The 24,638-nt window shown below is 53.9% G+C and overlaps 1 protein-coding gene across 1 annotated transcript; it reads left to right on the top strand.

Moving 5' to 3' along the window:
- Positions 1-12,738: 12,738 nt before the first annotated feature.
- PLEKHF1 (pleckstrin homology and FYVE domain containing 1) lies at positions 12,739-14,381 on the top strand. Its single transcript, XM_065899270.1, has one exon. It carries the CDS (start codon positions 12,747-12,749, stop codon positions 13,584-13,586), a length of 840 nt encoding a protein of 279 aa, XP_065755342.1. The 5' UTR covers positions 12,739-12,746; the 3' UTR covers positions 13,587-14,381.
- Positions 14,382-24,638: the final 10,257 nt, after the last annotated feature.

Raw genomic sequence — 24,638 nt, 5'->3', positions numbered from 1 at the left:
AAGGGTCTGTGGGCCTGCAGGCAGCTAGTATGAAACCTCTGCACCTAAGGGCTTTCCACTGCCTGCACAAGTGCCTCCACCCTTTACACACACACCTGGAAGCCAGGTTCTCTGAGCACTCCAGTAGAGTCCCTTCTTAGTCCAGGGTTCACTGTCCATGCAGTGGTTCCCATCTCTCCACCCCGTATATACCCAATGGTAATATCCCTGAATTATTGCACACAAAGTCCACAGTGTATATTAGGTTATTACTATAATTATGATTATTATCATCATCACCACCATTATTTGGACATGCACAAATGCAAAAGGTACTAAGTTAAAAAGACCCATTAGTTATCTGGTACTACCTAACAAATTATCTCAAAATTCATTGGCTTGAAACAATAAGCATTTATTATACCACATGATTTCTGTGGGTCAGGAATTGGGGCGTGGCTTAGCTGCAGCCACCTCAGGGCTTCTCTGCGGCTGGACGATCTCCTTCCAGGCTGGCTTCTTCACACACTGGCAAGCTGTCGGCAGGAGGCCTCAGTTTCTCACCACATGAGCCTCTCCACAGGGCTGCTCAACCATCCTCACGACTAAGCAGCTGCCTTCCCCCAGAGCCAGTGATCCAGGAGAGCATGGCAGAAGCCACAGTGTCTTTTATGACATACTTTGGAAAGTCAGACACTGTCATTCCCACGATATCGTATTGGTTACACAGGTTCATTCTATCCAATGTGGGAGGGAACTAGATAAGGGTGTGAATACCACAAGGGTATAAAATGTGAGTCTCCCTCCCATGTGTTCGGGCCACTCATTTTCTCTTCAACAGGCAACCACTGTCACAAGTTTCTTGTGAATTCTGCCAGCAATGTTTTTCATACACTTACACAGGAAATCACACTTACTTTTTTTTTTTTTTTTTTTGCGCAGGTCTCTCACTGTTGTGGCCTCTCCTGTTGTAGAGCACGGGCTCTGGGCGTGCAGGCTCAGCGGCCATGGCTCACAGGCCCAGCTGCTCCGTGGCATGTGGGATCCTCCCAGACCGGGGCACGAACCCACGTCCCCTGCATCGGCAGGTGGACTCTCAACGACTGTGCCACCAGGGAAGCCCCACACTTACTTTTGCGCCTTACTTTTTTCACTCAATATATCTTGGAAATCCTTCCACATCAGGACATAAAGACCTGACTTCTTCCCTTTAAGTGTGATAAAACATTTCACTGCATGCATAATTTATTTAACCAGTCCCCTACTGATGGTTGTCTGGGTTGTCCTCACTGTTTCCCTACTGAAAGCAAAGCTGCAATGGATAAATGTGAGCATATACCCTTTTGCACTAGAATAAATGTCTAGAAGTGGACTAGCTGAACAGAGGGTCTGGGCATCTTTCACTGTGGCAGATGTTGCTGCATTGCCCATCATGGAGGTTGGATAGAACAATTGACTTTCCCACCAGCGAGGGTGTGGATTTTATGAAGCATTGAGGGGTAATGGCCAAAAATGTGGGGCATCTTGGGCAGCTCAGCAAGTAATTAAAAATGGAATATCACCCATCTTTGCCTTTTGAAACTTTTCCAGTCACAGTCCTCAGCCAGAGAGTTTCCCCTGGCCCTCTCCCACACCATGGGCTAGGCATTTTTCTCTCTCCAGCTTGCTTGCTCCTGGCCCCTAAAATTCTTGTTCTTCACTTACATGCAGCAGGTGAAGAGTTCTTTGCCAGCCAGGCCCCAAACGCTGACATTTTAATGCCAGAATGGTGCTCCAAGATGTGTTATCCAACAAGATGGTTCTCACCAGAGATGACCTCTGCTCTCTGCCCTCTGCCCTCTGCTCTGGGTAAGCAGTTCTCGCTCCTCAGGGGTAAGCCTGTGTTTGCAGGTCTGCCTCCTGCTTGACTGTGAGCTCCTCGAGGGCAGAAACAGCGCCTCATTCATCACGGCATCCGCTGCTCGAGGTGGCAAAACGAGCGTCTAGGAACTGTTTGTTGAATGAATGAATGACGCAGATGGAACCTTGTCAAACCAGTGTTGTCAGAGCCCTCTTAGCTTTGCTCTATTTGAGAAGGTAGGTGTGTCTAAATCACTGTGAAGACTATATTGAGATGAAAGCATTTATTTCCTCCACCTGCAGCATTTCTCAAAGGGCAGCGTTTCTTTTCGTCTTTCTTGTTTTCCCCCTTTGGACTATTCAGAGCCTCATGGAGACACCCATGATGAGAAACAGGCACAATAATGTCCACAAACACGAAAAGGATGTGCAGACTTGGAATGACAAACACAGGGCAAACTTAGACAAAGAACAGCATAAATATTGACACTGCAGAGGGAGCGATGGGAAGCCACTGCAGTTCCAGTTCCATGATTTAGCAGAGGGTAGATGTGGTCGTGGTTTCAAATCCAATACTTCAGCAATCCCAAATCCAAACATTTTGAGAGATATTCTTTTGAAATCATAGTTTCTGAACATTCCAGGTGTCCTCCTTTAAAACAAATCTTTGTAACCGTTTGAACGGAAATCTTTCCCCAATGTTCCACCTTTCCATGGCTTTGAGACCCAGCCTCAGGTGTGTAATTGATAAAGAAGGCAGCATGGAGAATCCTGGAAACTTGACTAGTTCAAAGTCTGCCTGTTATAAGCAGGGTGGCCTCTGTTTCCTTTTTTTCTTTATTTGTTTTCCCTACTTTCTGTTTTGAATATCTTCAAACAGACAGAAGAGTTGCAGGAAAAGTATGATGAACAGCTGTAAGTCAGGGCTCAGCAAACTCCAGCCTGCAGCTTGTTTTGGTACAACCCGTGAACTAAGAAGGGATTTTATATTTTTAAGTGGTTGAAAAAAAATCAAAAGAAGCTGTCACAACACATGAAAATGACAGGACAGTCAGACGCGTGTCCCTCAGTGACGTTTGCCTAGTGCTTGCGCACTATCTATGCCCTGTTCGCTCAACAATGGCTGAGTTGAGTAGTTGCCACAGGGATCCTGGCTCCCAAAGCCCAGAATATGTACCATGTGACCCTTCTCTGACCCCTGACCTAAGGTCATCAATTGATACTATTTTGCTCACTCTGTTTTCTCTCACTCTTGCTGAGACAAGAAGGTATTGCATTAGTCTCAATACTTCACCCTTAGATGCTTTGGCATCTGTCTCACTTTCTCTAGCCCAAAGCTGGGAATCACAGGTCTAGCCTGGGGAAAGATAAGATGATGTGAAGTGTGTAGCACACACTGCTTGGCACTTAGAACTTAAGAACTGATCCAGGACTTCCCTGGTGGCACAGTGGTTAAGAATCCACCTGCCAATGCAGGTGACATGGTTCAAACCCTGGTCCGGGAAGATCCCACATGGTGCAGAGCAACTAAGCCTGTGCGCCACAACTACTGAGCCTGTGCTCTAGAGTCCACGTGCCACAGCTACTGAGCCCACGTGCCACAACTACTGAAGTCCACACGCCTAGAGCCCGTGCTCCACAACAAAAGAAGCCACCGCAATGAGAAGCCTGCGCACTGCAACAGAGTAGCCCCCGCTCGCAGCAACTAGAGAAAGCATGTGCACAGCAACGAAGACCCAATGCAGACAAAAATAAATTAAAAAAAAAAAAAAAGAACTGATCCAATAAAAATTCCTAGCATTTTCCACAGAGGTGATTGCCGGGACCCCTAACCTGAAAACCGTGAGACTGGCGCTTTCCTGAAAGCCTGGTTCCCAAAGTCTAGAAGCCAGCTTTCCCTCAGAAAGGGCTCCTTACCCGAGGAGCTGAAAAAGCCTCAGGGAGACTTCATTTTTTCCACAGCTTGTGGCTTGGCTGACTCAACCTCTGCCTTTCCCTGAGTCACGAGTTTTTCCTCTTATTTGGAGGAGCTCAGCCCTCCACCCACGGCTGGTCTCTGGTGGGAAGGGGTGGACAGCTAGAGAATCAGAGCTTGTGCTGCCTCCAAGGGGTTTCCTGGAGCTCCACCCACTTCCATAGAATATCAGCACTGGAAGGAAGGACAGATGAGGAGACTGAGGCCCCAGTGGGCCCTGGACCAGCAGTGAGAAAAGGCTAGTTGGGGGTCTCCTGACTCCAGGACCAACAGCTGTGTATCTTCTCTCTGGTTTTCCAGAATCATGAAAAGGCCTCCTTTTCCTGGACACCTGCTCTGTGCCAAGCACAGAGTCAGATGCCAGAGAGCTGTTTACAGGGCTTTACAGCTCCCTTCCTACAGCCACCTGACCCCAGGCAGGGCCTGCCTTCCTGGAGAAGGCCCCTCTTGCTAGGGAGGTAGGCGATCTGGCACTGAGGCAGTCACAAAACATGGCCTACAAGGCTAAGCTCAAAGTCCCTCTCCATCTCCCCCACCCCGGGCAACAAGCATGTGTACACTTGGGAGGGCATTTCCCAGTGTCTCAGTGTCCCAACTGACCTCCTTGGTTATAACTCAGCCTCTGGGATCTTGGGGTCTTGTCTCCCCCACCCTCTGTCTGGTGTATACCATCAGAACTCATAAGCTCAAATGCTTATTCAACTCCAGGTACATAAATGCGTAAACGGGGGGTGAGAGGGAAACCACGGAGAATGGTGGGGACGGTGGTGAGTGGGAGAACACGTGCCCCATCTAAAGGAGACAGCTCTGTGTGGAGATGGGGGACCAGCTCTTTCAAATCCTCTGATTTAAGAGAAGCTGAAAATCCTGAAATTTTTTTGTAATCTCTCAAGACGAAATGTTGGCAATGCATTTTATAAACGTTTAAATACATTTGTGAGGCCGTGGCTTATGTTGGGTGAGGGTAATAACCATGAAGGTGGTGGAGGTGAGGATGCCATGGTGGGGGGATGTGGACTCTCCAAGGTCACAGCTGGTGGCCCTCTCACTTGCCTATCCACCCCTCCTCTTTCTCTTAGCCTCTCCCTGCTCTCTCCTCCCTTGCCCCAGCCACTTGCCCTGTGGCAATGCGCCCATGTCCCAGCCCCACTCCACTCGGGCTGAGATAGGCAGGTCCCCACTACCGGGCCCCACCTCACAACTTCTGCCCACACCACCCAGGAAAGCGGGTCACCCCTGTTCAGCTCATGCCTCCCAGCACCAGCCCTTCAGGCCCCAGCCCTGGGCAGAGTCAGAGGTCTGGACTCAGGCACCTGGAGCTGGGTCAGCTCTTTCTCCCGCTGTTGTCTCTTGCCTTGGCCCTGGCCCAGCAGGCACTGCCCTGGACTGAGCCAGCCCCTCTTCACAGTGCCCAGGTCTCCCCTATTTGGCAAAACAAACTCATCCCTGCGACAGACATTTACTAAACGCTGAACTCAGTTCTCAGCACTGGAGAGACAGAGGAATGAACAAGCTGCATACTGTCCAGCCCACGGGGCTCACAGCCTACCTAGTGGGGAAGATAATCCATGAACATGTAAACAAGCGACCTAATCAGATGACTTCAGGTTGAGAGAAGTGCTTTGCAAAATAATAAAACGAAGTGAGGTAGATGAGGGTGATGGGGTGGGTCAGGAAGCCTCTGAGGAGGGGACAGTTTGAGTTGGATCTAAATGCCAAAAATGCAGCCATGGGAAGATCTGGAGGCAAAAAGGAAGTGCAAAGGCCCAGAGGTGAGAACAACCTTGGGGTTTTGAGGAACAGGGAGAAGCTAGTATGAAATGAAGTGTTGAGAGGAGGCCAGAGGGAGGTTGAGACAGCCCTCGAGGAGTGGTGATGGTGAGGCTTGGACTTTCATTTCAGTGTTGCTGGCCAGGGAGCGGCGGCAGGGGGTGGTATGTTGGGCGTGGGGAGAAGGGGGACAAAACCTGCTGGTAATGTTGGAGCTGCGTAATGGGTACATGGAGTCCATTAAATTAGTCTCTTTCTTTCAATGTATGTTTGAAAGTTTTCACTAAAAAAAGTTTAAAACATAAAACAGATAAAACACTGATTTTTCATAGTATGATTATCAATCTCTCTATTTCTGAGAGAGGACTATGCCAGCCAGCAGCAGGGAATCCCGCCAGAGGCAGCAGAAGGCACAATAACGCCAAGGCCTCCCTCCCCCTTTCCTGGCTCACAGGGCCCAGTCCGGCGAGTTCAAAGTCTGCTGCCTGGCGAGAACAGCCAGCAGGCAGAGCGCGGCGTCGGAAAGGGAAACCGGGGGGCTTGAGACGGGGTACCCAACCCCGGGAGAGAGCTACAAACGAGCCCCGCCCAGCCCTGGCTCGCAGCAGGGGCGCACCACAACGCACTCAAACTGGGGCCGCTCCGCCTGCGCACTTTTCCCGGGAACTTGTGGTTCTGGAGTTGGAGTCCAGGCTCCGCCCCCGCCGCGCGCCAGGGCTCCAATTGGCGGAGCTGCCGCGAGGGGCGTGTCGGGGAGAGTTGGAACGCGTCGGCTTGGGCGGTTGGGGTTATCCCCAGATGGCGAAAGGAACGGCGCGGCGGAGTGTGGTCTGACACGCAGGCTGCAGGGCGGGGCGCGCGGGGCCCAGGCCGAGGAGGTAAGGATCCCCCGCCGGGCTGCGACGAGCAGAGCAGGCGGGCTTCGGGCGGCCGGCCGGCCGCCTCTAAGCTCCCCGGGCCGCCTCGACTATATGGCCCTGGGGCTGGGGCGGGCGCACAGCCAGGACCGTCTCGGACTCTGGCCCCGGGCAGAGGCGCGGAGCAGGGCGCTTATTACTGGCTGGTCGGGCTGGAGGCGGGGCGGGGTCTGCAGGGGCTCCAGGGATAGCGGGGTGACAACAGGTAAGGGGTCTCCGGGGTGAAAACAGGTTAGGGGTCTCCGGGGTCGAGGCAGGGCCCCCGGGGTATGCGCGACGTGAGAGCGGAAAAGGTCAGGAGGCGCCCGTGGGCGTTGAGCCCTGGGGCAGAGGGATCTCAGCGCTCCCGCTGTTCGGAGATGGTTCAGGGTCTCCTGACTCACGCCGTCGTCGGTCCCAGGCTGCGGGGTGTGGAGAAGTGGGCTGAGATAGTTGCCCCAGCGAAGGGGGGAAGAGAGGGAGGGTGGAAGAGCCTTCCCTGTGACCTAGGTGCTCGCTGGCCTCTTTCATTTAGGAACCGCCTGGCCCCTGAAGCGTGTGAGTTTGTGACTTTTGGTGGGAGCTGTCAAAGGAAACAGGGCCGGGCTTAATCTCCCATTTCACAGAGGAAGTAACTGAGGCAGGCCCAGAGAGAGGTGGCAGTTCCTTCCCAGCCTGCAGTCACCTGGAATCTCCTTCCCTTTCACTCTCCCTGAACACCTGAAGAGCTGTGCAGGGGAGAGTTGTCATCAGCCCCTTTTGCAGGTGGGAAAATGGACGCTTTGAGTCACACTGAAACTGTTTTGTTTGTTTTTTATAAATTTTATTTATTTATTTATTTTTGTCTGCATTGGGTCTTCATTGCTGCACACGGGCTTTCTGTAGTTGTGGCAAGCTGGCTTCTCATTGTGGTGGCTTCTGTTGTTGCAGAGCACGGGCTCTAGGCGCGCAGGCTTCAGTAGTTGAGGCTCACTGGCTCTAGAGTGCAGGCTTCAGTAGTTGTGGCGCACGGGCTTAGTTGCTCCGCGGCATGTGGACTCTTCCCAGACCAGAGCTCGAACCCGTATCCCTTGCATCGGCAGGCGGATTCTATTTTTTTTTTTTTTTTTGCGGTACACGAGCTTCGCACTGTTGTGGCCTCTCCCGTTGCGGAGCACAGGCTCCGGACGCGCAGGCTCAGCGGCCATGGCTCACGGGCCCAGCCGCTCCGTGGCATGTGGGATCTTCCCGGACCGGGGCACGAACCCGTGTCCCCTGCATCGGCAGGCAGACTCTCAACCACTGCACCACCAGGGAAGCCAGCAGGCGGATTCTTAAGCATTGCGCCACCAGGGAAGTCCCTGAATTATGCATTTGACAGCATGTGGTGGTATAGATCAGGGGTCTGCAAACTTTTTATGTGAAGCGCCAAATAGTAAATGTTTTAGGCTTTGCAAGCCAGTCCCCTTCGCATGTGGCTGTTTTCCAATAAATTGTATTTAGAAAAACTGGCAGTTGTTCAGACTTGATATAGATTTGCCACTCCTGGTGTAGATCATGTGTGACACCTCGACTGTCAAGCACAGAACCCTGGCCACCCAGTGACACTTAGGGCATGGCTCACTCACTGAGAGCACCTTTGGCCCAGCTCAGGTGGTGGGATCACTTGTGTGCACGAAGGCCAGCCCAGGAGCCTGCCCTCCTTCCAAAACCTGCAAGAAAGAGCAGGCAGGTCTGTTTACTTCCCTGTTCCCAGACACTGGCCCTTCGAGAGTGTCCACCTTCTGTCAGCATCTGGGGTACCACATGGGGGTCAGCACAGGCTGTCCTGGGGCAGGTGGCCCCAAAAGGAGTGGGCACAGGCTCAGCTCTCTCCTCCCCTGTTCTAAGGGAGGATGGTTCACTTCCCTAGTGAGAACAATAAGAACAGGATTCCCCATCTGCTGGGAGGGGTGGGGGATGGGGAGGTGGGGATGCTGCCTCATCTACCAAGAAGATCTCCAGGGGACTTCCCTGGCAGTCCAGTGGTTAAAACTGCGCGCTTCCACTGCACGGGGTGCGGGTTCGATCCCTGGTGAGGGAAAGAAGTGAGGGGCGCGGTCAAAAAAAAAGAAAAAGAAAATCTCCAGGCCATGTTATAGCAGGATAGCAGGTGTGAAGTTCTGGTCGGCGGATGTGGGGGAGGCCCCCAGGAGGATGCTGTCTGCCCGGCCCCTCACCCCAGCTGGTACTCGCTGCAGGCCCACAGAGGAGGGGGCACAAGAGCCTTCCCACTACCCCAGTCAGTATGTGGAGTCAGCTCGGAGCCCAGACCCCTTTCATTGTCACCAGGTACTCCCCACCCTTCCTGTGCCATATTTTGCCGCCAACAGGGCCTGGAGGGGGTCTGTGAACCACTGACTAGGGACAGAGCAGTGTGGGGCATCCTGGGGCCTCCTACAAGGGACGGGGAGACAGCGTTGTAGGCCCTCCCCTGCCCAAAGCTCTCCCCTCCCTGGGCGCTGTTCCTCACTTCCTCCATGGTGCCCACCTGGGTAGCATCTAGTCAGAGGTGGACCTGGGCAAGTCTGCCTCCAGAGCTCACCCACTGTGGGGGGCATCTGCTCTTCTCTCCACATAAAGTCTGTCTGCTCAGTGCTGAATGTGTTAGGCCTCGGCGTGTGGCTGCAAGATGGGGTTTTCACCCAGTTCTGCCAGGTGGCTGCCAGGTATATTGGAGGGAGCAAGTGGCATTCCGTCCTCAGATGTTCATCCTGGCATGTCCTGCAGCCTGGGCCCTGCTGCTGTGAGGTCAGGGGAGGCCCAGCCTGGTGACCCGCTGTGAGGCCAGTAGAGCCCAGAGCTCTGACCCAGACATTGTACTGTAATTCTTTTCTTTTTGAGGACCTTAAATGTAGAAAGAGAAAGAAAAAGCTCATGTTCCAACTTCGCAGAACTGACTGGTATTGGGATTTTATCACATTTGCTGCTGCCTTCTTTTAAATGAAAGAAATACAATTTTCTTCTGATTTTGGTTTGCATCTCTTTTTTTTGAAAACCGTCTTAACTGTTTTTAAGCTTACAGTTCAGTAGTGTTAAGTATATTCCTATTGTTTTGAAATATCTCCAGAATTCTCTTCATCTTACAAAACCAAAACTCTGTACCCATTAAATAACAACTCTCCTCCACCACCACAGCCCCCGCCTGGACCCCGTTCTTCCTCCTCCTCCACCCCCAGCCCTGGTAACCACCTTGTTACTTTCTGTTTCTATGAATTTGACTACTATAGATACATCATATTAGTGGAATCATGCAGCATTTGTCTTTTTGGGACTTGCTTATTTCAGTTGGCATAATGTCTTCAGTGTCCATCCGTGTTGTAGCAAGTGACAGGATTTTTTTTAAGGCTGAATAATATTCCATTGTATGTCTATACCACCTTTTGTTTATCTACTCATCCATCAGTGGACACTTGGGATGCTTCCATCTTTTGGCTGTTGTGAATAATGCTGCTATGAACATGGGTGTGCAAATACCACTTGGAGATCCTGCTTTCAATTCTCCTGGGTAAATAAGCAGAAGTGGATTGCTGAATCATATGGCAGTTCTATTTTTAATGTTTAGAGGGACCTCCATACTGTTTTCCATAGTGGCTGCACCAGTTTACATTCCCACTAACAGTGCAGGAGGGTTCCAACTTTTCCATGTCCCTACCAACGCTTATTTCCTGTTTTTTTGATAGCAGCTATCCTCACGGGTGCGAGTCTCCATCCTATCCATTTTTATTCGCAGATACAGTTCTTGAACACTTTTAAAATGTTGTGTAATTTCTGCATACATGGTGTCATACAGACCATTCTGCAGGTTGCTTTTTCCACTCAGCATTTGGTGTCTGTTGTCGCTCCATGTTGACCCACGTGAATCGGGTGGAGTCACTGTAAACGCCAACAGTAGCCCATTGTGTGAGTGCACCCAGCTCACCCTTTGTTCTGCCCTTTCCCCTCTGCCAGGCATCTCCATTGTCGCTGCTGTAGGTCCCAAAGTCACTGCTCTTGGTACCTCTCCCTCCTATGCTACACTCTGAGCTCCTCCAGTGGAGCCCTCATTCAGTCCATCCCGGGGCCCAGCACCCAGCCCAGGGATCCTGGGGGTGGCCTCTGGAATGTTACCAGACTGTCCACAGCAGGGATGCAGTGACTGGTCCTAGCAGGATAGCCCAGGGCTGTCACCCATAATCAGCTAGGTTTGCAACATGCAGCTGAGATCAGCAGCCCAAAAATAGTGGTTCTTACATAAGGTGGTGTGGACAGCACTTCTCAGGATGGCTTGTGGTCTGAAAGGGGCAAGGGGTGTGTGAGTCGGGGCTGAGCACCCCTGTTGTGTAACGCATCCAGCCCCTGCGCTGGCCACACTTCAGCTTCCCACAGGTAGCCTGACTTACGGAACTGCAGTGTGGTGACCCAGAAACTCTGCGTGTGTGATCAGTTTGGCCAGGGGTGTGCTGTGTGTGCCTGTACACTTGTGCGCACATGGTGGTGGCGGCAGCAGCGGCTGTGGGGTCAGCTCTCATCTGCTTCCTCTTCAGAGATAGGAGGTGCTGGCTCCTTCCTCCTGTGGTGGGCCCCAGGGAGCTTTGGTTCATTCACTAGCCACTCACGAAGCACCTACTATGTGCTTGGCACTGTTCCAGACATTGGGGATACAGCAGTGAACAAGAAAAGGCTCCTGCTGTGATGGAGCTTAGAAGTGGGTGAGGGAAATAGAAAACGCGCAAGCAAATGATGGATAGATAAGAAAATATCAGGTCCTGGTAAGTCCTGTGAAGAAAAAGCAAAATAGGGTAACATCCTACAGAAAAGGTTAGCAAACTTTTTCTGTAAAGAGTAAATTTTAGGTTCTGTAACCATGTGGTCTCTGTCACAGCTCTCAGCTCTGTTATTGCAGCAGGAGAGCAGCACAGACAATTGTAAATGAATGATGTGGCTGTGTTCCAATAAAACCTTATACATGAAACCAGATTTGACCCTCAGGCCATGGTTTGCTGACCCTGTCCTGGGTAGGGGGAGAAGCTGCCTGAGCTGGGGTTGTCAGAGAGATGCTTTCTGAAAGGGAGGTAGCCTTGCTGTCAATTCACTGGTGGAGTTGTGTGGTGAGAAGTGAGCAGACTGGGGCCAAGTGTGAGACAGAAAAATGATGGAGCTTGCTCATGGGTTGAATGGGGGTACAGGAAAGAGGAGATTCAAGGCGGAGTCCTAGATTTGAGGCTTCAACAACTAGGTGAATGGTGGTTTGTTTCTGGAAAAGAAGAGGAGCTGGTGGGAGGTCACTGGGGCAGCTCAGGGGAGAGCTGGGACTGCAGGCTTGCCCTGGGGTCGGCAGTGTTTGGGTGTCCTCAAAGCTGTGAGTTTGGTGGGTCAAAGGGAATGGGTATGGACAGGGCAGAGGGGGCCCAGGTGAGATCTGGGGCTACCACATGGAGCGCTTGGCAGAGGAGGATAGAGGCCTCCTGCCCCATGGGGGAAGGCTCTGAGCAGCACCGTCTCCAGGGCTGCAAGCTCCAGGCTGCCTAGTTACTAACAGAGCCTCAGTTTTCTCCTGTCAAGGGGGGACCTACCTGCTACGGTTGGTGTGAGGACTAAATGAGATAGTCATGCTTGACATGGAAGAAGCACTCAGCAGTGGTACCTGTGATGATGATGGTGGTGATCACTGGGCTCATGGGCTGAGTGAGTGGGTTGCAGGGTCTACGATGCTTTGTCTTGGTAGATGGGGGGTGGGTGGGGGGGTGGGGGGGCTCACTGACAGGTTGGGGTTGCAGACACCCCATTGCCTGGCGCTCCCCATCCTCGTGCATGCACCTGCACCCTTCCGCCTGGGGCAGGCCCAAAGTGCCGGGTAGTCAGTGCTCCTGGAAGCCTCTGAAGGGAGTTGGGGCTCAGTATCCTTGCCCCTTGGGTGGATGGTGTTGAGGCCTGTTCTACCCTGTTTTCCAAGGCTCCCCAGGGGCTCGAGCCCCCACTTCTCAGTCACACATCTTTACTGCTGCCTTCCTATCCCGGGCTGGCTTCCACACGCCCCTCACTGGGGCAGGGGGTTCCCCCTTCACCTCCCAGTAACTCCTTGTCTAAGGGTCGTTTTCTGGGGCAGCGAGTTTCCTTGGTTGAGTGGCCGTCTGGGCCTGCAGTGGGCTAATTAGTGGGTTGTCTGACGGATGGGTTGGTGAGCTGGGGGTTAGGGGGTGGTCTTGACCACCCCCGCCCCCCCCCCCACCATGTCTGAGCAAGCTGACGCCTCCTCTGCTGCTCCTCCCACAGCCGAGTGGCCGAAGATGGTGGACTACCTGGCGAACACGGAGATCAACAGCCAGCGCATCGCGGCTGTCGAGAGCTGCTTCGGGGCATCGGGGCAGCCACTGGCCCTGCCGGGCCGAGTGCTGCTGGGCGAGGGCGTCCTGACCAAGGAGTGCCGCAAGAAGGCCAAACCGCGCATCTTCTTCCTCTTCAACGACATTCTGGTGTACGGCAGCATCGTGCTCAACAAGCGCAAGTACCGCAGCCAGCATATCATTCCGCTGGAGGAGGTGACGCTGGAGCTGCTGCCCGAGACCCTGCAGGCCAAGAACCGCTGGATGATCAAGACGGCCAAGAAGTCCTTCGTGGTGTCAGCCGCCTCCGCCACCGAGCGCCAGGAGTGGATCAGCCATATCGAGGAGTGCGTGCGGCGGCAGCTGCTGGCCACGGGTCTCCAGCCCAGCACGGAGCACGCAGCGCCCTGGATCCCCGACAAAGCCACGGACATCTGCATGCGCTGCACGCAGACGCGCTTCTCGGCGCTCACCCGACGCCACCACTGCCGCAAATGCGGCTTTGTGGTCTGTGCCGAGTGCTCCCGCGAGCGCTTCCTCCTGCCGCGCCTCTCGCCCAAGCCCCTGCGCGTCTGCAGCCTCTGCTTCCGCGAGCTGGCCGCCCAGAAGCAGCAGGAGGAGGCGGAGGAGCTGGGCACCGGGGCCGCCGGGCAGCCGGCCTACCTGGCCGGGGCTGTCTGCGGAGCGTCCAGTGGAGACGACGATGACTCAGATGAGGACAGGGAAAGCAGTGGGGATGGTGACTGGCCCAGCCGCGTGGAGTTCTACGCCTCGGGAGTCACCTGGTCGTCCTTCCACAGCTGACCCCGGGTCTGCAGACATGCGGGAGGGCTTCCCTAGTCACTTCGGCATCCAAGCGGATGCCATTGACTGGGCCCCTGAGAGGGCAGAGTTCCCCAAGCTGCCCGGCACCCTGAAGGGCCCTTCCCCATGGGACCCTACCCCACGGGGTGGTGGGCACAGTGGAAGTGGCTCTTTTTCTCTGAATCCCCAGTGCCTCTTTTTGGATACTGGCATCCTTCTAGTTCCACTTCAGGTAATTACCTTTTCATTTAGCAAACCCAAAATACTTAGGCCTCTTGGGAACAAATGTCGTTTCTTGGCCCTTTGAGCTGTTGATCCAGATGATCCCTTGAATTAGACAAACTCAGGAAGCTTTAGGGGCCAGAGAGAAGGTTGCACTGGAGTGAGGTCCTCTCCTCTCTGAGGCCTTGAATCCCCAGACCTGGCCCCGCCCCCCTGCAGGAAAGACTGTGGGTCCTGAGAGGCCTCCAGGAAACCAGTGCCTGCCCACCTGCCTGGCTGGCTGGGCCTTGTCAAGGCAGGCATGTGGGCTCACCCAGAGCCAGGCAAGAGACTGCCATGCTGTGGGTGCCCGCCAGGCCCAGGAACTGCAGCCAGAGCTCCCCGTGGTCCAGAGTGGCCTGCCAAGCCCTCTGGCCCAGTCTCACCTCCCTCCAGGTGTCTGATGCCTCGCAGTCCTGTCCTCATCCCTCTCTGTGCTGGAGAAAGCAGTGTTTTGTGTTAGGACTCTTAACTGCAAGTGACAGAAACCCTACCCAGACTGACTTAATAATAAAAAGAAAGTTTATTGACTCATGTGTTTGCAAAGTCCAGGAGTGTTCTTGCTTCAGACACACCTCTGTGATTGAGGACTGAAACCATGCTAGGTGGCAAATGTCAACAACTGTCCACCACTCTGGGCATTCCTGAGAATGCTGGCAGTTCCAGTGGGGTCAGATGTTTGCACCACACCGTGGTTGATTCCCAGGGACAGAGCCCTGTGCATCCAGGCGCTGTGACTGTAGCCCAGCACCTGCAGCCCTGTTCACTTGGTGTGAGTTATCTAAACAGCCAGACAGCAAGTAAAGGAAACAAGGAGCCGCTTGTCCAGCTCTCCATGAGCCTTCCAGGTTTAAAGCTCTCCCATGTGGCCTCCTGCTCTGCGCCCCTCCCCGCCCCGCCCCCCCCGAGGATGGTGCCATTGAGTGGGGAGGTCCCAAGTGCAGCAACCTGCCATGCTCAGCTAGTGTGCATTGGGGCTGGAGCTTGAATGGCAGCCACCTGATGCCTGGCCCACACCCGGCCACAGAGTTGTGGTCCTTCAGGACAGTCTCCTGTACCAGTCTTCCCCCCCCCGTCGCCTGGCTGGCCTTGGCCAGAGCCCACTGGGCAGAGAGGGGATCACCGTCAGAAGTGGTGACTTTGGGGCCAGGAAAGCTGCCCCCAGCCCACACTGTGCAGTGCCTGAAAGCCCACCATCAGCTCCAGTCCCTGGGTGAACAGTTGTCCTCCCGGCCCAGTTCTCAAACGTTCACTTGAAGACAGAACCCTGAGAATCTCCTTTGAATGCTAACTCTGATTCAGCAGGCCAGGTGGGCTCCAAGGGGTGGCAACACTCCAGCCTACTCTTGACAGGAACCACCCATATGAGGGAGGGTGGGAGGGGCAAAGTGTGAGGCACCCAGGGCCTGCCTGTGGCCTAACCCTCAGGGCAGAGGGACTGGGTGGGGAGGGTCAGAGGTGCTTCCAAGAACTGACGAGTCCTTGGCCTCCCTGAACCACACAAACTGGTTCAGGCAGTTCTGCCTGGGCAGAGGGTTCAGGGCAGGCAGGTTACAGGGTGCAGGGCAACTTACTGACGCCAGATCGGTGTGAAAGCCCGGGCCAGCCAGTCCTGTCCCTTCACCCAGGGTTGGTGCCCAGGCAGGGAGCGCCCAGCTCCAGCCACTGGCCTCTTGGTCACTGCCCCACTCCCCTAGAACCTCCCTTGCCTGGTAAACGGGGAGTAGAAGCACCAGGACAGTGTTCCTTTGGACAGAACACAGCATTTCCATACCTGATTCCAGGCACCGGCAGCCTCCATAGCTACCTGCCAAAGGGGCACACGGCACAGAACCCCAGGCAGGTGAGGCCATGCCCTCCACACTCGGGCTGGACAGGTGCCGGCTCGGCCCTCAGCCTTCGACCCTCAGACCTGGTTCCTTCACAACCCTAGCCACCAGGGCTGGGACAGGGCGGCAGCTTCCCTGAGCCCTGAGGCGTTAGGGCCTGTAAGGACCCAAGGGCTCAAGTGGCCAACAACCTTTGGAGGGCTTTCATTCACGCAGACTCACTCATTGCCGTATGCTGCCTCATGGACTGGGGACACCGCCTGAGTGAGATGCCCAAGTTCTCGGCTCTCAACGAATGAATATACAGCCTAGCACAAGAGGCACAGAAGTGGGTGGCATCGGGCCTGGCGTGGGCTGTGATGGGGGCATGGACTCGGGCATGGTGGGGTGCGGGAGGAGGGCAGCATTCCTTGAATAGTGAGAATGAGTGAGTGAGGCCAGTTGGGGAGATGGCATTCCAGACTCCAGATGGGGGAACGGCAAGTGCAAAGGCCCCAAGGAGGGGAGGAGCCCATGTGTTCTGGAGCAGCTTGGCTGGACTGAGGCCAGAGAGGTGGTGGGGGCAGGTGGGATGCACCGGGAGCCACTGGAGCCTTTAGCAGGGTGGCAGTTCTGCTGTTGGCTTTCAGGAGCTTGCCCCGGCGGCTGTGTGCAGCTGGCTGAGGCGGGAGGATGGCCGTGAAGCCTCCTGCTCCCCCTGCGATCCCCAAGGGGTGGCCTAGGCTTTACTAAGGCCACATCTGCCTGCCTTGGCTGCCCTCAGCTTATCCCAAAGGGCTGGCCCCTACCCTGTTCTGCAAGACACTCTGATGACAGCAGATGGTGCCCTCAGAAGCGCCCTGGGCGGAATGTTGCCCTGGGCCAGCGTGTGAGGTGGAGCAGTGATCAGGCCCCTGACCGCTGAAGCACAGAGGGGAATGTGTCAGAGGAGTCAGGACCTCCTGAAAGGGAAGATGTGGGCCCAGGAAGGGAAGGCGCTGCCTCGGGAGACCCCATCTCTGACTCCTTACGGGTCTGTTTCCCTTCAGAGACAACCTGGTCAGCCTGGCTTGGGTCGAGAGTCAGGCCAGGTCCTGACTCCACCCCCTCACGCACAACCCCCCACCCTACTTGCCCATTCCCCCCACCGGCTGTTCTTAGCAGTAGCCTGCTGCCCAGCCAGGCCACACGGGTCTGCGCTTTCCTCCCCCACCTACCCAGTGGCACATGTTGTCCAAGACTCTGGAGTTGCCCTCAGGGCCACGTGGCTGGCCCTTGCCCTTGGCCACCATGCTGTCCCCACATGTGGAGGAGGTCAGGAGTGCTCAGGCTGAATCAATGCCTGGCTGTTTGTGGATATTCCCTTTCCCCCAGGACGATGCTTAAGGTCTGGCAGAAGGGCTGAGTCTGCTGGACCTGCGTCTAGGTCCTCTCAATCCCTCCTGGGGCTTCACTTGCAAGGCCTGGTAAGGGCACGAGAATCAACTGTCCTGTCAGCCAAGTACTCCTGTTCATCACCCAGGAATCTTTCCCCTCAACTGGGCATGGACTCCGCATCCCTGCGAGAGGCTAAGCCTGCTAACAGGCTTTGGATGCTGGGAGGGGCCTGCCTTGCCCCTCCTTCTCAGAGCGGCAGATGGACGAGGGTCTGAGGATCAGGCCCAGGCGTTTGAGGAGCACTGTAGAGCCCCTACCACCTTAGCACTGCCTGAGGCACCCTTGCTGGAATCAGCCCAGAAGGAAGTCTGAAGTTGCTCCAGGTGGAAAGCCAACTCACAACGGCGACCTCAGGGCATTTGGGGACTGACTGACAGGCAGGCCTCCCTTTAGAGTTTAGCCAACTCCTAGGCAGGGGTGCTATGTTCCTACAGGACTCAGCTATTAGGGAAGGCCTCCTCAGGCCTCTCCCAACAGTTTTGTCTGTTGGGATTTTTAGATGCTGAGTTTTCTTAAATAGGGCCCACTGCATGTGTGCTGATAACATTTGGGTGCTTTCTGCCACAGGCAGGCAAAGGATTCACAGAACCCAAGGAATCTTATCCCTCCTGGATGATGATGATGGCGGGTAGTGGTGCTGATAGGAGGGTCTGTGACTGCCACTTACTGAGACCCATCCGTGCACTGGTCCCAGAGAGGCAGACACAGGCCATCCTAAGGCCCTCAGGACAGCTGTTTGATCAGGGAGGGCTTCCTGGAGGAGGTGGTGTTTGGTTGAGCCTCAGAGGAGGGCAGGACTTTATCATAGAGGGTGGTAGTCTCCATGAGGCCTGGGAGTCTGGGTCTTTTTGTTAACCATCCCCTCCTGTCCCTGGCATTAATTTGTTGACTGAATAAATGAATCAAGTAAGAAATAGGCTGGGGGCACTGGGGCAGAGGGGATGACAAGGAAATGGGAATTGGGCCTCATTCCTGGAGCCCCCAGTCAAGGCACTGGATGAGAACCCTGGCCTCTTTCTGGAGGGTTGGAGACCAGCCCCTCCCCCAAGACACTGATTGTTGCCTTCTCAGGCAGGGCAGGAAGTGCCCATCCACCCCCACCCACCCAGGCAGAGCTTTCTGGAAAGGTGTCATCACACCTGTTTGCAGGGATACAGTGGCTCCCTTGGGGATGGCATCCAGGTTGGCATCAGAGGATTTCTGGTGGCCTGGCCTCTCTCCTGCCCCAGCCTGTTCTCTGGGACACAGCCACAAAGAGGCTGCAGGGTGGGTCAGGGCCACTCTCGGGCTCAGCCACTGGGCAGGGTGGGAGTGGGTGCAAGGCTGACCCAGTTCTCAGCCAGGACCCAGGGTCTCTCATGCCACGCTTGCAAAGCAAAGCAGCCACTTCCTCTGCCCTGGGCCTGCAGGAAGTGGCCTTCCTGAGGGCTGTGGGCAGGGGAGGGGCCGCCTCTGTGTCTGGGGCTTTTCGCACCTGGCTGGCAGGCTCTGGGCTGCCTGAAGCCTCCCTCCTCAGTGCTCACCGCCTGGCCTTTGCCTCTTTTTGTGCCCAGGCCCGCAACTGTGACAGGGCCGCTGCCCTCCACCTAGGCGCCCTGCTTCAGCCCTGAGCAGACTCAGTGGGACCTGTGCTTAGAGGGCAGAATGTGGGGTGGGGGTCAGAGGTCGGGGAGAGGGGTCTGCCTCACTAAGACCAACTGACCCAGGCTCTGGGCTTCTCTGGGCTACTTGCTGTCTCTGTGCCATGAACTTCCACCTCTGCCCATGAACTTAGCCCTCCTGTGAACCCCAGTGCAGCTGCCACCTCCACTCTGCTGCCTTCCTAGGGTGCCCCAGGTCAGCATGGCTGTCCCATTTATGCTCCCAGAGCACCTGCAGCCCTGCTTCAGCTTCCGTACCCTCTGTCCCCCCGGAGGTGCCTGAGTGGGCCTGTGCCCATCAAAGCTGGCCCTCAAGTCTGAGCCACTCGAGGGCAGGGGGCAGCTCAGTCATCATTCATCTGCGGCCCCCACAGCTCCCAGCACAGGCCCAGTGCCCCTGGCCATTCCACAGATGCTTCTCTTCTAGGGGGAGGTAGTCTTGTGACTTGCCCTAGCTCCCGGGGGCCATTGGCAAGATGCTGGGTTCACAAGGACAACCCCTGCGGCCACAACTGCCCCCATCGGCTTGGCCTAACCTGCTTGTCTGGCCTGCATTGGCGCCTGCACTCAGGCCTTCTAGCCAGACACTGGGGTGTCTTCTGGCCCTTCCCTTGCCTGTCCCCCACCCTTTTGCCCTTCCAGGCCACCCAGGTCCGAACTGAGGGAGTCTGTGGTGCACTGAAGCACCGAAGGAGCTTCGTTAGGGCCTTGGAGGGAGCAGTTCACACAAGTCCATGGAGCTGGACGTGGACCAGGCAGGGCGCCCCCGTCCCCAACACAGACACCTCCAGCCCCTCTCGGCCTGCCTCCTCCTTTTCCCCTCCTGGACTCCCCATCTCAAAGCCTCAGACTGGCTTTGGATGACTCTAGAAGGGAGGAACAGACAGTGAGGACACAGGAAGGAGAGGAGAGTGAAGCCCACGGGAGGCTCTTGGGGCTCTTCCCCGCCCCCTTCACAGGCCCCCAGGGCAGGCGTGTCCCCGACACGCGAGTCAGGGTCACTGCCGCACGAGAAGCAGTGGCCAGATCCCATCTCCTGCTGGCTGCTCTCCATACCACAGAGCCCAGCTCTGACCGGAATGTTCCAACACTAAAGACAGAAAGGCAGGCGCGCAGGCGGGGGAGGGGGGGACAGAGGGAGGGCAGGCTGAGCCAGACGTTTCTGGGCAAAAACAAGAGGAAATTTCAGTCCTTGGAACGTCAGCTTAGGGATCCTGCCAGAAATTCTGACCCCAAAGAACAGGCTTTCCAGAGACCGGTTCCTGCCCACCGTGCCTCCCAAGCAGGGAGGGGTGGGAGTGGGGGCCTGGGGCCAGCCATCCTTGCCACCCATTCTTTCTCAGTACAGAGGGTCCTCTGGCTGCCCACAGCAATGCCCAGGGCTGAGGAAATCAGGGTCCCAGGATTCTGGCACACACACACACACACACACACACACACATACACACAAACTTTAAGTAGTTTGTAAATTACCAACATTCTAAAATGCCAAAATGCCTTCCTTTGTATCTCAACCAAGGCTCCTGGGGTCCCCACCCCCCCCCTCAGGAAGTGGAAGAACCCATCAGGCTTGGTCTAAGACCAGCCACTAGCTGACAATTTCTTTCCCCAACACCTGAGCTGGAGTAGAAGTCAGAGTTGAAGCAAAGGCACTCAGTGAGAGGGAGGGGGCCTGGGGGGCCACAGCGGAGGCAGGGCTCACGGGCGCCCAGCACTGAGTGGGGCTGGTGTGCAGATCATCACCCCAGGACAGGGCCAGGATCCCCGTGCTCTTTCTGTTCTGCACTCATGCTGTGTCCTCACCTGGAAACACCAGTTTGCTTACTGCTCCCTACCCCCTGCTGCTGCAGCAAGTTCACCGTGTGGTGGGCACCCGTGGCTCACCTGAGTGCATGTTCCTCCCTCGGGCGGTCACACTCTGGTATTCCCTGGTGTGAAATAATACAAAAAATATATATTCGTCTCTGCCCCCAGTTCCTGGCACAGAGCTCCTAAAACCTTTGTAATTTCCCAAGTGGTAAGAGCACAGGAGCATTTCTGACACAGAGCTCCTAAATCCCCTGGAACTTCCTGGGTGACAGCAGTGTCTTTTTCTAATGAAGCAACCCTTAGTGGGCAGTAGAAAGACTGAGCCACGATTAGAAGCTTGGAACTTGTAGTCCCCCCGACCTCCACCATCCACGCAGACGGGGAGAGATTGAGTTAATGATCAATCATGATGAAAGCTCCATAAAAATCCCACAAGTGTAGCGTTGGGAGAGCTTCTAGGCTGCTCAACACGTGGAGGTGCTGGGAGGGTGGTGCACCCGGGGTGGGCACCCAAGCTCCACATCCCTTCCCACTCATCTCTTCATCTGGCTGTTCATCTGTATTCCTTATTATATCCTTTATAACAAACAAGTAAACAAGTATTTCCCTGAGTTCTGTGAGCTGTTCTAGCAAATTATCAAACCCAAGGAGGGGGGTCACAGGAACCCTGATTTAGAGCCAGTTTGTCAGAAGTACAGGTGACAACCTAGGACTTGGGATTGGCATCTGAACTGGGGGCAGTCTTATGGGACTAAGCCCTCAACACCAGTTAGTGACAGAATGGAATTGAATTATAGGACGTCCAGTCGGTGTCACAGAGAATTGCTTGGTGCAGGGAGGGGCGGGTTGGGTGAACCCCCGCACATCTGGGGTCAGAAGTGCTGCGAGTATGGTACTAACATGAGAGAAAATGAGATCACGGAGTGTTTTTCCCACGCCCCCGGGGAAGCCCTCTTCCTTACCTTTAGCCACGTGTTTTGCTGCAGCTGACTCACCTACACCCTGGCTCTAGAAATGGGCACAGGACATGAGTCTGGACAACCAGTGCAACCATGGGACTAAGTGAGGAGACCTATTGAGAGCTGCGAGGGTCCTCCACCTGCGCAGAGAGAGGAGTGGTCCTGAGTCGTGTGACGGGGGTCTCAGACCAGCTCTCAGGGAAGAGGACCAAGGAGTCTAGGGAAAGGGACCAGGTGAGGGTCTTGGGGCCCAGATTCACACCCAGAATGAGGCTGTTGCCAAGACACTGTGCAGATTTCAATTCAGTTAGGGAGAAATCCACCCAATGATGAACAGCTCCAAGATATGTAAACGGAACATTCACAGTGATTGTTTCCTTTATTCAAGTCAAAAACAATGCGACATCTCACTCAGGCAGTCTGTCTCACAAGCTGATTATCACGTGAGTGGAGGAACAAACATAATTCAGATGAAAATCTGATTGGGGGAAACAAAGCCTTCCCAGCCCTCCTCAAGTTAGGAGAGCAATGATGCGGAGAGACCAAGTTCTTCAAGGATATACTTTGTGAAAGCACCCGTGTCCTCCAGGATTAGGTCCTAGGTAATTCGGCACATCGACCTCCTCGCCAAAGGTCAAGTAGTGAGCAGGTAGGAAAATCAACAGGTCTTCAGAGCATTACAAGGATGAAATTAGCACAGGGTCGGATATAAGACAGAGCAGTCATCTGTCTGGGTTACCACTCTGGGACTTTTGTTTTCTTTCTTCCTTCCTTCCTTTCTTTCTCTTCCTTCCTTCCTTCCTTCCTTCCTTCCTTCCTTTCTCTTCCTTCCTTCCTTCCTTTTTCTTTCCCTTTCTTTCCTTCTTTCTCTCTTTCTTCCTTCCTTCCTCCCTTCTTCGTTCCCTTCCTTCCTCTCTTTCTTTCTTTCCTTCCTTCTTTTTCTTCCTTCCTTTCTTCCTTCCTTTCTTTTCCTTTCCTTTCCTTCTCTCCTTCTCTCTTTCTCTATTTCTTTCTTTCTTTTTTTTCCTTCCTTCCTTTCCTTCCTTCTTTCTTTCTTTCTTCCTTCCTTCCTTCCTTCCTTCTCTCCTTCCTTCCTTCCTTTCTTTCTTTCTTTCTATCAAGGTCTAACCTTCATTCAGAAGAGTGCACAAACTTCAAGCATGCAGCTCAGTGAGACTTTGCACACTCTCACACACACCTATAAGCACCACCCAGATCAAGATATAGAGAGCATCTCCAGCACCCAGAAGGCTCCCTCAGTCCCTCCCAAGCAGTACCTGCCTCCAAAGGTAACTGATGTTCTGCTTTCTGTCACCACAGATTTTTTCCTATTTTTTTAAACTTCATATTGATGAAATAAAATTCATACTTTATGGCAAGACAAGAAAAATTTTAACGTAAAATTTTTCTCTGCCCATTTGGGCCTCCTCCCTTTAGTGTGTGCTGTGCATCTGCATTAACCAGACCTCCTTAGGAGATAACATTCCTCCTTAATCTCATCCAGGGTCACAACTCTTTAGGCCATAACCTTCTTTCTTAATCTTGCAAGGGGCCATGATGACCCATGACCCACTACTCGCTTTGTACTCAGAGACCTGGATTGTGTAAACTGTCAACAATATGTCATTTAATACACAGCCCTTTGTCTCAAAAACTTATGTAACTGTGCTTTGATCTCTAACAAGTGGAACAGTTCTTGGAGCTTTCTGAGAGGCTGTTCCTGGGTTATAATCCTCAGTCTGGTTCGAATGAAATTTTCTATTTCTTTCTTAGACCGACTGATTGACTTTTCTTCGACAACATGAATAGAATCACACTGTATGTATCTTTTTGTTCAGGTTTCTTTGCTCAATATTGTGTCTGTGAGATTCCTCTCGTCATTGTGGGTGATGTGGTTGTTGTTTTTCATCCTAGTAGAGTATTCTACTCTGAGAACCCTCCACAATTGTTTATTCATCCTGCTGCCAGGCATTTGGGTTGTTTGCAGTTGGGGTTATCAGTGAATGAGGGTTCACGACCAATCTTATAGATGTCTGTTGGTGGACGTAAGCCCTCATTTCTCTTAGGCACATAACTAGGAGTGAAGTTGCTGGGCCATAGGCGAGATGTATACATGGCTTTAGCAGATGCTACCCAGCAGTTCTCGGCAGGAGGCAAACCAATTGGCACCCCACCGGCAGTAGATGAGGGTTCCAGTCGTTCCACGTTCTCACCAGCAGTTGGTGTTGTCTGTCTTTCCACTGCTGTCATTCTGGAAGGTTACTTGGCACGTAGGCCTCAGACACTGCGCTGACGTTGGAGCCAGCCTCACCAGGCACACGGGAGGCTGCCTTTTCTCTCGCACTTGGGTGGAGTGGATGTGTGAGATGGAGATGGTGTGGGAATTAGGCCTGGCCTGCGAGAAGCAGTCAGCCTGCGTATGGGATGCAAAATGAAATGGGAGAAAACCTGCCTGCTAGCTTTTAAATTTTTGTTTATTCATTCAACAAGTATTGATTGAGTACCTACAAGCACTGGGAATATAGCTGTGACCAAATCAGACAAAAATCCCTCCCCTCCTGGAGCTCACACTATACTGAAGAGAGACAGGCAAATACAGTTTTTTAAGGTATGTTATACTGTATCTCTGGTGTCTTCTCCAGCACTAGGGTGATTTCCAACCAAGAGGGACCACACTATTTGGAAATGCTCACGCCTGTCCCTTGTCAGTTCAGCTCTGCTGATGTGCTTTTTCTTTTGTTTTCAGAAAAGATTATCTCAACACTCTTCTTGATATAGATGGTCTCTATATCATCTGGGAAAAAAAGTCTGTAATGGAGTAAATGTGTAGGCATTGAGTGCTGTAGATGATAACAACGCAGGGTAGGGGACAGTGAGGGCTGGGCAGCCGCAGTTTCAGATCCAGTGGCCAGGCAGGGCTTCATTGAAAAGGTGGATTTAAGTTAAGACCTGAAGGAAATGAGGCAGATATTCGGGAGAGGGAAGAAACAAGTGCAAATGCCTTGGGGTGGGAAGGTCGCTGCCCTGGTCCAGGAGCATGGAGGAGGCCAGTATGGCTGGGGCAGAGCCAGTGGCTAGAGATAAAGAGATGAAGGAGATGAGGGGTAAGGGGGAGGGAGGTGAAGTAGGGGCCTGGAG

Source organism: Phocoena phocoena, chromosome 20 (assembly GCF_963924675.1).
Source record: "Phocoena phocoena chromosome 20, mPhoPho1.1, whole genome shotgun sequence".
NCBI classification, from domain to species: Eukaryota; Metazoa; Chordata; class Mammalia; order Artiodactyla; family Phocoenidae; genus Phocoena; species Phocoena phocoena.
The sequence above is the reverse complement of the archived record's forward strand: the minus strand, read 5'-3'. Positions and strand labels throughout refer to the sequence as shown.